Here is a 13,624-nt window from a genome sequence, read left to right as displayed (position 1 = left end):
TATCAACCTCGTCATTTAACATTACCTTGAGAGCATGACGACATAAAATCCCGTTACGAACAAAACAGTTACATGAGCAATCATACGAGTTTTCAATCTTGTTCTTGAAAACCTATCAAATGAGAAACACGAGAGATATTAGGAAGTTGCATTAGGAATTCTACTATTTGAACTGTTTGGCAAAATTGGAAAATTAAGAAATAACTACCGTGTACTTTGTGGTGATCTTAGAAGTTTTGTTCTTGTGTGTTATGGTGTACACTCGGGTTTCACCAACGTCAGTGAATCCATCCCATCCACAAAGCCAAACAGCCTTTCTTAACTCTTTCTGAACTTCCAAAAATATCGTTTGTGTATATACTTCTGCTGCATGAGCTTCTAATTTGAAAGGAGACACCAATCGAGGAACCGTGCTCTTCGTTGTCACCTCTAGCGACCCATGTGTCGTCCGTTGGCTTTCAATTGCATTATCAAAAGAACGATGAAAAATGACAAGATCGTGCCAAAAATATGCATAAACATTAAAAAAAGCATTAATACTCTCCGACCTGGATGTTGTTTTCATTAGACCGGACATATGATAATCCTTATAATAAGCTGGAATCCATGAGATGTTGAGCCATTTCATCTCAAATTCATCAGGGGCAAGGTGAACATTCCACACTAACTTATTAAATTCGCTAACAAACGGCGTACGATGTTGGAGGTAATTACTGATCTGCCACATACACAATTAGAAGGAAAACTTAAAAAAGATGAAAAATAAACAAAAACAAAAAAGTTTCATCGTAATTACCTTAGATTTGAGCTTTTTAGTGATATGCCACATACACAATCGATGCTTGGATTCAGGAAATGCAATGAGAATTGCTTGTTTCATCGACGCACATTGGTCAGTGATCACAAAACGTGGTTGATGTCCATGAGCTTTTACAAAAGCTTTCAATACCCAAGTGTAATCAACCACAGATTCATTGTGAATCAAAGCAGCTCCAACAACGACAGATTTCTTATGATTATCAATTGCAACAAACGGAACAAATATCATGGCATGCCTATTAAAAGTAAACATTATAAATTAATACAAGCTATAACATGTAATATAGATAACACAAATGAAATAGATTCATATCAATTGTAACTCACTTATTCGTCCTAAGGGTTGCATCAAATGATATTGCATCACCAAATTCCCTATAATTCGAACGCGCAGTTTCATTAGCCCCAAAAATCACTTACAACTCCTTATCATCACACTTGTACTCAAAAAAAAACTCGGGACACACCTTCCTCCTATTAGACATCAGATTTAACAACATTTGCGCGTCTTTATTGCCAACAAAATAAGCCGTATCGCGTTTGAAGTTTTGATGATCTCTTACGGTGCCACCCGAGCAATCTACACCACCCGTAATTGCTTTCCTAAATCTATGAGATTTGGTGACACCAACCTTTGAACTAGAACCATGAAAGACATTTTTGTGATCAGCGTAGTGTAGTTGCCTTTTAGAACGTGAGAACCTCATCTCCTCCTTATTAAAAAGCATGTGATTGTGTTGCTTAATAAATTTATAAACTTCATACTCTCTCCGTTCTTTAACAAAATGAATCTTCAAACATGCTCCACAACCGGAACGCTTTACATTTGAATTACGGATCCTGCGATCACCAGGAAGAACATCTAAGGAATCAAAATACTTACTTGGTGGCCTTCCTTCCTTACTACACACATAAAATCGAGACGTGATACGACCCTTCTTATTTATCTTCTTGTTGGATAAACGTACATCAAACCCAGCTTCATTAGCATACTTTCGGTACATTTTCTCAGTCGATTCTACGGTCTCAAATCCATCACCCACCTTCGGCTTATATTCTGCGTCTACATTGGGAAACCAACATTTCGACCCATCGTTCGTTTCCTCCATGCCATCAGATCGATAATCTACAAAAATCAAACAAATTGTAGCTTTTTCATTTACTAACTTACTATTGGTCCATAACAGTAACAAATTTGTCTTGGTTTCATCTTTCCAACTAATGAAAAATGAGGTTTTGGGTTGCATGTTACATTGAATTTAAGTTTCATTAACACCATCATGAAAACAGTTTTTAGTATTCATAAACGTATATATGACTTAAAATGCGATAATCACTGCTTCAAATCACAAACGTATGTATTAGGTTCATCAACTAATTAAACCTGATTCAAAAAATACGTCTTTATGTTCCCGTGCAATCAAATCAGTTATGAAATCTGAATCACCATATAAAAATATGTTGTTATAATGCATTAAAATAGAGGTTCATTAACAACATGCTACATTGCATTTGGGTTCATTAACAGCATCATGAAACCAGCCTATTATATGCACATGATTTCATTTGCTTGTAAGGAACCTTAAGATATAGATGTAGGGATAGCAATTATCCCCAAATACTCCAGCCACAACATAAGATCATTATACATCCACAAATACAAGGAAATGAGCCACTACCATGAAAAGGGATAAGAATTGTGGTTTGAGTGTATTTTTTTTAAACAGGCTTCATAATGATTAAGAGAATCAACATATATGCCATCCTCATCATTATATCACAACCCCACATGCTAAAAACTCTATTAATAACACAGCAAAACACTCTCTTGTGGGTTACTTCACATCATGTATAACAAAGCAGCACCAGGAAATTACATCTTGTCCATAATCATATTTTTTTACGAGGAGTTCAATGTTTCATTTCCCATGTCATGGTGCACTAGGAATTGTTCAACAGCATTCACACGAAGAATCTGGTTTCATTGTTGAAATATGGCTTCAACAGTTATCAGATTATAGTGAAACCAGCCTATAATAGCCTATTATGAAACCAGATGCATCTTAGCTTGTTCGTTATATTCAAACCATATACATATTAGCTGGTTCATTGAATTAAAACCAGATGCATTGTAGCTTGTTCATTGTACCTACTAATATGTATAATTTTTAATGAAACCAGTTTTTAGGTTCATTAACATACAACAATGAAATCAAATCAATACCTTCAGCTTCATTGTTCAACGATGCACGTCATCATCGACGAAATCTACAAAAACTTTGTCGTTGTACTCACTTAATGTTTCGTTTCCATCATTACAGCCATCTTCATTCCTCATTGAATAATTGCATTGATCTTCTATTGTTTCATTATTAGCTGTGTTTGCATTTTCACCACCATCATCAAAACCTTCACAGTCGTTCATGGAATCGAAAACACTACTTTCTTCGACGATATCCTTACTGAAAGTCTCGTTGAATGACATATAATCCATAACATTAGTACTGGGTTCTATAGAGCTACTGAAGAAACAAGAAAATTCATCAATTCCAATCTTATGAAATTTAAGTTATGAACAAGCAATGCCTCCTAAATCAACGATTAATGCCTTATTAATCAAAGAATATGTGCAATATCATTTTGTTTAATTAATTATTCAATTTCCATAAGTTATGAATCAATCACCATAAATAGAATATCATTTTTTTAAATACTTATAATAATCTAGATTTAGTAAATGACATATTTAACCTTTTCAATTAATTAATAATTAAAAAAAAAGGAAATTCATTGATTGGTTGGAAAGGGATTGTATTGGTTGCAAGAATAGGGTGGGTTGCATTTGAAATATACCCAATATATATATATATATAGCCAAAGATTATTTTGAGAGGTAAATATTTGAGACGTAAACAAGTGATTCTAGTCCTTCATCCGGTCAAGATCGGATTCGACTGATTAATAATTGCGTATTTGGCTAGTTAAAAATTGTGACTATGGAAAAATAGAGGAGGTAGTTTCATAACTTTTACAAATAGGACGGAAATTTTTTTCATATATGAACTATTTTAACCGATTCACATATAAACCTGTGTGATTCACGTATGAACTAATTAACTGATTCATATATGAATCTGTATGATTCACATATGAACTATTTAGCTGATTCATATATGAACACGTTTGCCACCTATTCATAAAAGTTACAATACTTGTAACAACCCCATATCCATACATTGCATATAACATATATTTCATACATAGAATGCATGTTTTCCCCACATAGGTCCATAATACAATAGACTTTAATATGAATTACACAACCCAAAAATTCCAAAAGTACATGCTTCTTGTAACTTGACATCTAATCTTCAAACATGGCTAATCAAGATATTCATATTGCAAAACACATAGAGAAGTAATTCACATAATGCTTTTTCCCTTATTCTCATTACATGCACACATATTTTTGAAAACACAAAATGAGGGTTAGACATGAATGTCTAGTGAGGTTCCCTTTTATGTAATGCAGAGTGAAGATCACCAAAACATTTATTTCAAATAATCCATCCCATGTAGCAAGGACTGAAAATCATATTCTACTTTGGTTCATCGGGCCTCTGGTTCTAAACCATACTTGGAATATATTTCAATAAACCGGAATAGAGCCCCTCTGGTTCTTCTACCAGAGCCCCTCTGGTTCTTCTACCAGAGTTTCTAGTTTTTCGACTAGAGCCTCTGGTTGTACTAACCAGAGCTTCTGGTTCATTTAATTTATTAATGTTCATTTGTTAAGCTTCTAATCAAATAAGATAGTCTTTTTCACAAAAGAATAGCTATACAGAGCTCTTACTCGACCAGAGCCTCTGGCTGTACTAACCAGAGCTTCTGGTTCAAAAGTTTATAACCAACGAGTCTCTCGTTCAACGTGTAAGTCGAACAGAGCCCTTTTGATCTGTCTCTCGTATAAGACACCATGTATAAAATTCCTTTTTCTCAAAACTTCTTAGAACATGAAATTTTGACACAAAAGCTCTTATCAATAGATACAGAGCCTCTGGTCCAACTAGTTGTTTAGTAAAAATTTGCATATTCATCAAATCAATAATAAGAACCCTCTAGTCCAATAGTGAGGACCAACCAGAGCTCCTCTGGTTCCTCATAAAATGCACATTCTGTTCCAAGATACCTTTAACCAAAATTATTGGCCATAGACCGTATTTTTCCCGTAACCATAACATCAATACTACTATTTCCAATAAGAACAACATCTCTGTATCCTCAAATCACCGAGAAGAGAGAACTCCAATCTGTTGAATCTTATTAGATATAATAGCAAGAGTTATACCATGCGTACACACACAACGACCATCCTTATTACATCCATAAATCCCCTGTTTATAGCAATAGCTATCCATCACACACAACGACCATCCTTATTTCCCCTGAATTTCATATGAACTATTTCATCCAATGACATGCTGTAGACCTTTCTGTCAGAGTGAACCTCGTTCATAGTTTTTATCCAAATCATATTCTCAACACATGTTTATATTCAAACCTTTCAAATCATAAGAACTCTCTGTTCCAGATCAAATTGCTCAACTCATCTTGTTCTTCCCAAACAGGGCATGGTTTTAAAAGTTGTTTCTAAAGAACAGTTTCTGTTCAATCTTCTCAAAACAGGTTCTAATCTTCGAACCAGAAAACATTTCTTTCAAAACTTTTTACGAACAGTTCTCACAGATTCTTTCTAAATTTCAATCATTTGTAACTACCGATTATAGAATTGAACAGCAGATTATAAACTTACGTTTATAAATAAAAAGGTTAATAAAACTCACCTTGATAACACAGATTCTGCAGATTATCACACAACAATTAATAGAATATTTAAAGAGCAATTTCTTCAAGAAATGCTCTTCACCGCCTTTAAATATCTCTTGTATATTTTTTAAAATAGTGAACTGATGAGATTTTTACCTTATCCTCTTTCTTTTATACTTAGAATGAGGCGGTGATGGTTTTTCAATCAATATAAAATTATTAGGCGGTGGAAAGATATTCTTTTATAATCACCCTTTCTTAACCATGAAGGTTTAAATTAAATAATATTCCTACATATATATTTTATCATATAACCGTCTATAAAATTTCCACATGCATGCATAATATCAATTACCATGCATGTGCACATAATTCATGCATTTATATTTAAGATAACCTGCATGTTTTCACGTAATTCACATAATAAACATACAGAGTTACCTTAACCAGGTTTGCAGAAAACCCGGTTATAACATTCTCTCCCCTTTAAAAGAATTCCGTCCTGGAATTCATTCAAATAACCAAGGATATCAGGTTCTTTTGTCAGTTTCTAGTTCCCATGTTGCTTCTCCCCCCCTTAAAAGAATATCTTTATTTCTCAAGATCTTCGTCTTTCTGTCAGTTACTGTCTCTGGTGTCTCGATGAAATTCAACTTATCATCAAGTTTGATCTCAGGAAGTGGTATTGCTAGACTTGGGTCTACCAAACATTTGCATAGATTCGATACATGAAAGGTACTGTGAATCTGATTGAGTTCCTCTAGTAGTTGCAATTGATAGGCTACTGACCCAATTCTTTTGCAGATTTTGAATGGTCCAATATACCTTGGACTGAGCTTTTCTTTCTTCCCAAATCTCATGACACCCTTCCATGGGGATACCTTCAACATTACAAGGTCACCTATGTTGAACTCAATCGGTTTCCTTCTTTTATTAGCATAACTTTTCTATCTATCTTGGGAAGTCTTAATTCTTGCTCGAATTTGTTCAATGTTTTTGGATGTTGTTTGCACAATTTCTGGCCCGGTTAACTGTTTTTCACCTACCTCATTCCAACACAATGGTGTTCGACATTTTCTTCCATAGAAGACTTCATAAGGTGCTGCTTGAATGCCGGAGTGATAACTGTTATTGTAGGCAAATTCTATCAATGGTAAATGTTCATCCCATGATCCCCCAAAGTCGATGACACAAGTTCTTAACATGTCCTCGAGATCTGGATGGTTCTTTCACTTTGTCCATCCGTTTACGGGTGATAAGCTGTACTCAACCTAATTTGAGATCCCAAAGCTCTTTGTAGACTTTCCCAGAATTTGGAAGTAAAACGACTGTCACGATCAGAATTAATGGATAATGGAACACCATGTCTAGTCACAATTTCCTTGATGTAAATTTGAGCCAATCTTTCCAATGAATAAGTTTCTTTCATTGGTAGGAAATGTGCAGACTTTGATAGTCGATCCAATAATACCCAAATTGCATCATATCCTTTTAGTGTTTGGGGTAATTTCATAATAAAGTCCATTGTGATGTGATCCCATTTCCATACTGGTATTTATAATGATTGCAGGTTTCCATAGAGTCTCTGATGCTCAATCTTGACTTCTAAACAAGTTAGACATTGTTCCACATAGGCCGATATATCTTTCTTTAATCCCTGCCACTAATAAAATACTTTCAAGTCTTTGTACATTTTGTTGGTACCTGGATGGATTGAATAATGGGACTTGTGACTTTCATTCAGGATGATTTCTCGTCTATTACCATATTTTGGTATCCATATTCGGCCTTAAAAACATAATATCCCTTCATTGTTTGGCTCCAAAATGGAAATCATCTTTCCCACCCTTTCGGATTTTTGGTTCTCTTCTTTAATAGCTTCTTTCTGATTTTTCAAAATTGCTTGATAAAAGTTTGGAGTTAAGCAAATTTTCATTGCTCTGATAGTACCACTTCTTTCTTTTCGGCTTAGAGCATCAGCCACTACGTTTGCCTTTCCTGGATGGTAGAGAATCTCATAATCATAGTCGTTAACAAGTTCAGTCCATCGTCTCTGCATCATATTCAGATCCCTCTGGTTGAACAAATGCTGTAAGCTTTTATGATTTGTAAAGATTTGGCATTTAGTTCTTAAAAGATAGTGCCTCCATATCTTTAGTGTAAAGACCACAACTGCTAATTCCATGTCATAGGTGGGATATTGTTTTCCATGATCCTTCAATTGGCGAAATGCATAAGATATGACTTTTCCCCTCTGGATCAATATACAGCCCAATCCCAACTTCGATGCATCGCTGTATACTATGAAGTCTTCTACTCCATCAATATAAGATATGACTTTTCCATCGCTGCAAAGGTGATCCTTTAATAACTGAAAAGCTTCATGCTGATCTGCATCCCATTGGAACTTGACATTTTTCCGAGTTAAATTGGTTAATGGTACGACTATTTCTGAAAAGTTTTGTATGAACTTACGGTAATAACCTGCCAATCCCAAAAAGCTTCTAATTTCAGATGGGGATTTTGGTGCCTCCCATTTTGCAATCGCTTCAATTTTTGTTGGATCTACTTGTATCCCTTTTTTTTAATATCACGTGCCCCAAAAATTGAACTTCTCGTAACCAGAACTCGCATTTTGACAGCTTAGCATATAATCTCTCTTTCTTTAAAAGACTTTGGACCAAACGGAGGTGCTCTGCATGTTCGTCCTCTGTCTTTGAGTAAATCAGAATATCGTCAATAAACACAATCACAAAACTTATCAAGATATTCTCGACATACTCTGTTCATTAAGTCCATGAAGGCTGCAGGTGCATTGGTTAATCCAAAAGGAATAACCAAAAATTCATGATGTCCGTATCTTGTCATGAAAGCAGTCTTAGGAATGTCTTCATTTCTTACTTTTAGTTGATGGTATTCGGACCGCAGATCAATCTTGGAAAAGTAGCTTGCTTCTACTAACTGATCAAACAGACCGTCTATCCTGGGTAATGGATATTTATTTTTTATCGTTAATTTGTTGAGTTCTCGATAATCTATACACATTCGCATAGATCCATTTTTCTTCTTGACAAACAGAACTAGGGCTCCCCAAGGTGATGTACTGGGTCTGATAAAGCCTTTATCAAGCAGATCTTCTAACTATGTGACTAACTCTTTCAGCTCTGGTGGAGCTAATCTATATGGTGCTTTGGCTACAGGCATTGCCCCGGGTAAGAGGTCAATTCTGAATTCTATATCTCTATCTGGTGGAAGACCAGACAAATCCTTCAGGAATACCTCTAGAAAATCACTGACCACTGGAATCAATCTCTGCTATTCTTTTTCCCTTTAGGCATTGATTATATAGGCCAAAAATCCTTAACACCTCGTCTGCATGCATCTTCTAGTTTTCATTATTGATAACAAATTGGTGCAATGACCCTGATGATCACCAAAAATAACAAATGTTCCTCTGTCTGGCAATACTATTCTAATCATCTTCTTATCGCAAACAATGTTGGCTTGATTTTCGGCCAACCAGTCTATTCCCACTACTACATCAAAATCTTTCATAGGCATGGGAAATAGTCTAATGGGTAGCTTACATCCCTCAACCACAATGATGCAATCTTTAAACACATAATCCACAGATACTTGATTGTTAGCAGTATCAACTACTAACTTATCATCAAGTGACACAGAGTTCATACGAGCACATAAAGCAAATGATGGGGATACAAATGAGAAATTTGCACCCGAGTCAAATAACACTTTAGCATGTAAGGAGTTCACGAAAAATGTACCTGTTACTATATCAGGTGTAGTCTCTGCTTCATGTTTGGTCATTTGAAAAGATCGACCCCGTGCCCCACCCGATCCTCTGCCCAAACTTGGTCTCCCACGGCCGATCGAAGTATTGCTTCCCATTGTGGGCTGTGGAGTTTTCAATTGTGGGCAATTATTCTTGAAATGATCTGGGGAATTATGATGAAAACATTTTTCGTTTTGTCGACATAAATTTTAAGTATGCCTAATCTCACCACAATTAAAACATTTTATGGGCTCTGCTCGGCATTCCCCTCGATGATACTGTCGACACCGGGGGCAGGCTCTTTCTATCGGTCTCTACATTGCTTTATTACTAAACTTAGTATTTTTTGATACTCGATAACTAGCCGAAGGTCCTTCCCATTTTTTTTCTCCATCTGTTTCCATTCTTCACTTCTATTCTTGTTCCTCTCGGTGATCTCTGCTGCATCTACTGCCATTGGAAAGGTAGCAGGATTCATTGCTATAACAAATTCTTTGATGGATGGTTTTAGACCCCAAATGTATCGTTCTACTTTTCTAACCTCTGTGGAGATGTAATGCTCAGCAAACCTTGAATATTCTATGAATTTCTCTGTGTATTCTCTAACTGACCTAAAGCTCTGTTCCAATTTTAAAAAGTCTTCTTCCATCTGCCTGACTCCTGTTTTAGGACAAAATTGTTCTTTGAATCTATTCACAAACTCTGCCCATGTCATAGTTTGTAGAATATCTGTTTTGATTAATGATTCCACTTCCCACCAAAACAAGGCATTTGACTTCAAAACAGAAATTGCAAATCTTACTTTATCTGATTCTACACATCGAATAGTGTTGAATACAGACTCTACCTCTTTGATCCAATACATGGATTTAACTGGATCTCTGTCTCCCGAGAAGGTTGCTGGCTTGCAAGTTAAGAACATCTTTATATCTCCTTCTCGATTATTGATAACTGGAACTGCTGGATTAATTTCAACTCTGCCAGTCTCGATTCTGGTAGGAATTCCCATAATGGAAGTCAAGGTTTCCCTTAGCTTTCCTATCTCTTCAGCCAGCATATCTCTGGTCACATATTCTGGTTGTGGCATATGCTCTTGATTCATGTTTTTAGAGTTAGATTCGGCCTGATCTGCATTGTTTTCTAGTTGACTAGCTCTGCCTCTGGTCTACCCTCTATCCTGACCTCTGCCTCTACCCCTTCCTCTGCTTCTGCCTCTACCCTCTAAGGTACCAATAGGAGCTATAATAGGAGAATCTTCTTCTTCATCAGTGGGGTTGGGGAGGGTGATCCTTTCTGACCTTCTAGTTCTGCTTGTCATCTGTTGATTTCAAAATTTAATAAACATATTTTCACATTCCCAAATATAATAAAGTTTCCAAGTTCAGTTATGTACCTATAGATTCAAAATTACACTGGCCAGATGTAATTTGAAAATACCTTACACACTGATATCTTAACTTATCATATAAAGGTGCTAACTATGTCTGGGACCCTAATATGCAATGAAACAGTTTAAGTATAGGCATCATGTATGTGAATACCTAAATCTCTTAAACTCAAGCTCTGATACCATCTTTGTAACACCCCCATATCCATACATTGCATATAACATATATTTCATACATTGAATACATGTTTTCCCCACATAGGTCCATAACACAAGAGACTTTAATATGAATTACACAACCCAAAAATTCCAAAAGTACACGCTTCTTGTAACTTGACATCAAATCTTCAAACATGGCTAATCAAGATCTTCATATTGCAAAACACATAGAGAAGTAATTCACATAATGTTTTTTCCTTATTCTCATTACCTACACACATATTTTTGAAAACACAAAATGAGGGTTAGACATGAATGTCTAGTGAGGTTCCCTTTTATGTAATGCAGGGTGAAGATCACCAAAACATTTATTTCAAATAATCCATCCCATGTAGCAAGGACTGAAAGTCATATTCTGCTTTGGTTCATCGGGCCTCTGGTTCTAAACCATACTTGGAATATATTTCAATAAACCGGACCAGAGCCCCTTTGGTTCTTCTACCAGAGTTTCTAGTTTTTCGACCAAAGCCTCTGGTTGTACTAACCAGAACTTCTTGTTCATTAAATTTATTAATATTGTCGCTAAGCTTCTAATCAAATAAGATAGTCTTTTTCACAAAAGAATAGCTATACAGAGCTCTTACTCGACCAGAGCCTCTGGTTGTGCTAACCAGAGCCTCTGGTTGTGCTAACCAGAGCCTCTGGTTGTGCTAACTAGAGCTTCTTCTGGTTCAAAAGTTTATAACCAACAAGTCTTTGGTTCAACGTGTAAGTCGACCAGAGCCCCTCTGATCTGTCTCTCGTATAAGACACCAAGTATAAAATTCCTTTTTCTTAAAACTACTTAGAATATGAAATTTTGACACAAAAGCTCTTATCAATAGATACAGAGCCTCTGGTCCAACTAGTTGTTTAGTAAAGATTTGCATATTCATCAAATCAATAATAAGAACCCTCTGGTCCAATAGTGAGGACCAACCAGAGCTCCTCTGGTTCCTCATAAAATGCACATTCTGTTCCAAGATACCTTTAACCAAAATTAATGTCCATAGACCATATTTTTCCCGTAACCATAACATCAATACTACTATTTCCAATAAGAACAACATCTTTGTATCCTCAAATCACCAAGAAGAGAGAACTCCAATCTGTTGTAATCTTACTAGATATAGTAGCAAGAGTTATACAATGCATACACACACAACGACCATCCTTATTACATCCATAAATCCCCTGTTTATAGCAATAGCTATCCATCACACACAACGACCATTCTTATTTCCCCTGAATTTCATATGAACTATTTTATCCAATAACAGGCTGTAGACCTTTCTGTCAGAGTGAACCTCGTTCATAGTTTTTATCCAAATCATATTCTCAGCACATGTTTATATTCAAACCTTTCAAATCATAAGAACTCTCTGTTCCAGATCAAATTGCTCAACTCATCTTGTTCTTCCCAAACAGGGCATGGTTTTAAAAGTTGTTTCTAAAGAACAGTTTMTGTTBAATCTTCTCAAAACAGGTTCTAATCTTYGAACCAGAAAACATTTCTTTCAAAATTGTTTACAAACAGTTCTCACAGATTCTTTCTAAATTTCAATCATTTGTAACTACCAATTATAGAATTGAACAACAGATTATAAACTTAAAGGTTAAAAATAAAAAGGTTAATAAAACTCACCTTGATAACACAGATTCTGCAGGTTAGCACACAACAATTAACAGAACCTTTAAACAGCAATTTCTTCAAGAAATGCTCTTCACCGCCTTTAAATCTCTCTTGTATATTTTATAAAATAGTGAACTGATGAGATTTTTACCTTATCCTCTTTCTTTTATACTTAGAATGAGGCGGTGATGGTTTTTCGATCAATATAAAATTATTAGGTGGTGGAGAGATATTGTTTTATAATCACCCTTTCTTGACCATGAAGATTTAAATTAAATAATATTTCCACATATATATATATTATCATATAACCGTCTATAAAATTTCCACATGCATGTACAATATCAATTACCATGCATGTGCATATAATTCATGCATTTATATTTAAGATAACATGCATGTTTTCACCTAATTTACATAATAAACGTATAGAGTTACCTTAACCAGGTTTGCGAAAAACCCGGTTATAACAATACTACCCCTCTATCTTTCGCATACACGTGCAAGGAATTATCTGGTGCTTCATGGTGATAGTCGCAAATGTTGATTAGATGCAGGGTTAGGATCACTTCTTTACTTCTGAAATATTTACTACTTTTCAAATGAACCTTTCTCTATATATATATATATATATATAGAGAGAGAGAGAGAGAGAGGAGCGTTCAAATAAAAACCACTCAATTTGTACGAACCGTGAAAACCTCATTCAACAAATCATAATTTTTCATTTTGTTTATTTTTTTGTAATTATGAGAGGTTGATTAACCATTTTTATTGTGGAAGGTGTTAATCATAGATATTATCATCTTCATTATTTTAATTTTAGAGAAATACATGAAACAGTTTCATTAAAATTTCATTAAATATTATATGAAACAATTTCAAAACCATATATGAAACAAATTCATCAAAAAAAATATTATATGAAACAATTTCACAAGATTAAACAATTTCATGAAAAAATTTC

General features: G+C 35.1%; 1 protein-coding gene across 1 annotated transcript in view; it reads right to left on the bottom strand.

Annotated features, from left to right (window-relative positions):
• LOC112515205 (protein FAR1-RELATED SEQUENCE 5-like) overlaps positions 1–3,313 on the bottom strand; it is a 4,489-nt gene extending 1,176 nt beyond the window's left edge. The window contains exons 1-6 of the mRNA XM_025121876.1: positions 3,115–3,313; positions 2,204–2,257; positions 1,240–1,945; positions 797–1,055; positions 216–718; positions 26–112 (exon numbers count right to left, since the gene is read on the bottom strand). Coding sequence (XP_024977644.1) covers positions 26–112; positions 216–718; positions 797–1,055; positions 1,240–1,945; positions 2,204–2,257; positions 3,115–3,313 — 1,808 coding nt within the window. The remainder of the gene's footprint in view (positions 1–25; positions 113–215; positions 719–796; positions 1,056–1,239; positions 1,946–2,203; positions 2,258–3,114) is intronic.
• Between the last annotated feature and the right edge of the window lie 10,311 nt (positions 3,314–13,624).

This window comes from Cynara cardunculus (assembly GCF_001531365.2).
Source record: "Cynara cardunculus var. scolymus isolate 2C chromosome LG 7, CcrdV1, whole genome shotgun sequence".
Classification (NCBI taxonomy): domain Eukaryota; kingdom Viridiplantae; phylum Streptophyta; class Magnoliopsida; order Asterales; family Asteraceae; genus Cynara; species Cynara cardunculus.
Note: the sequence above shows the minus strand (reverse complement) of the source record. Positions and strands in the feature narration are given on the sequence as shown.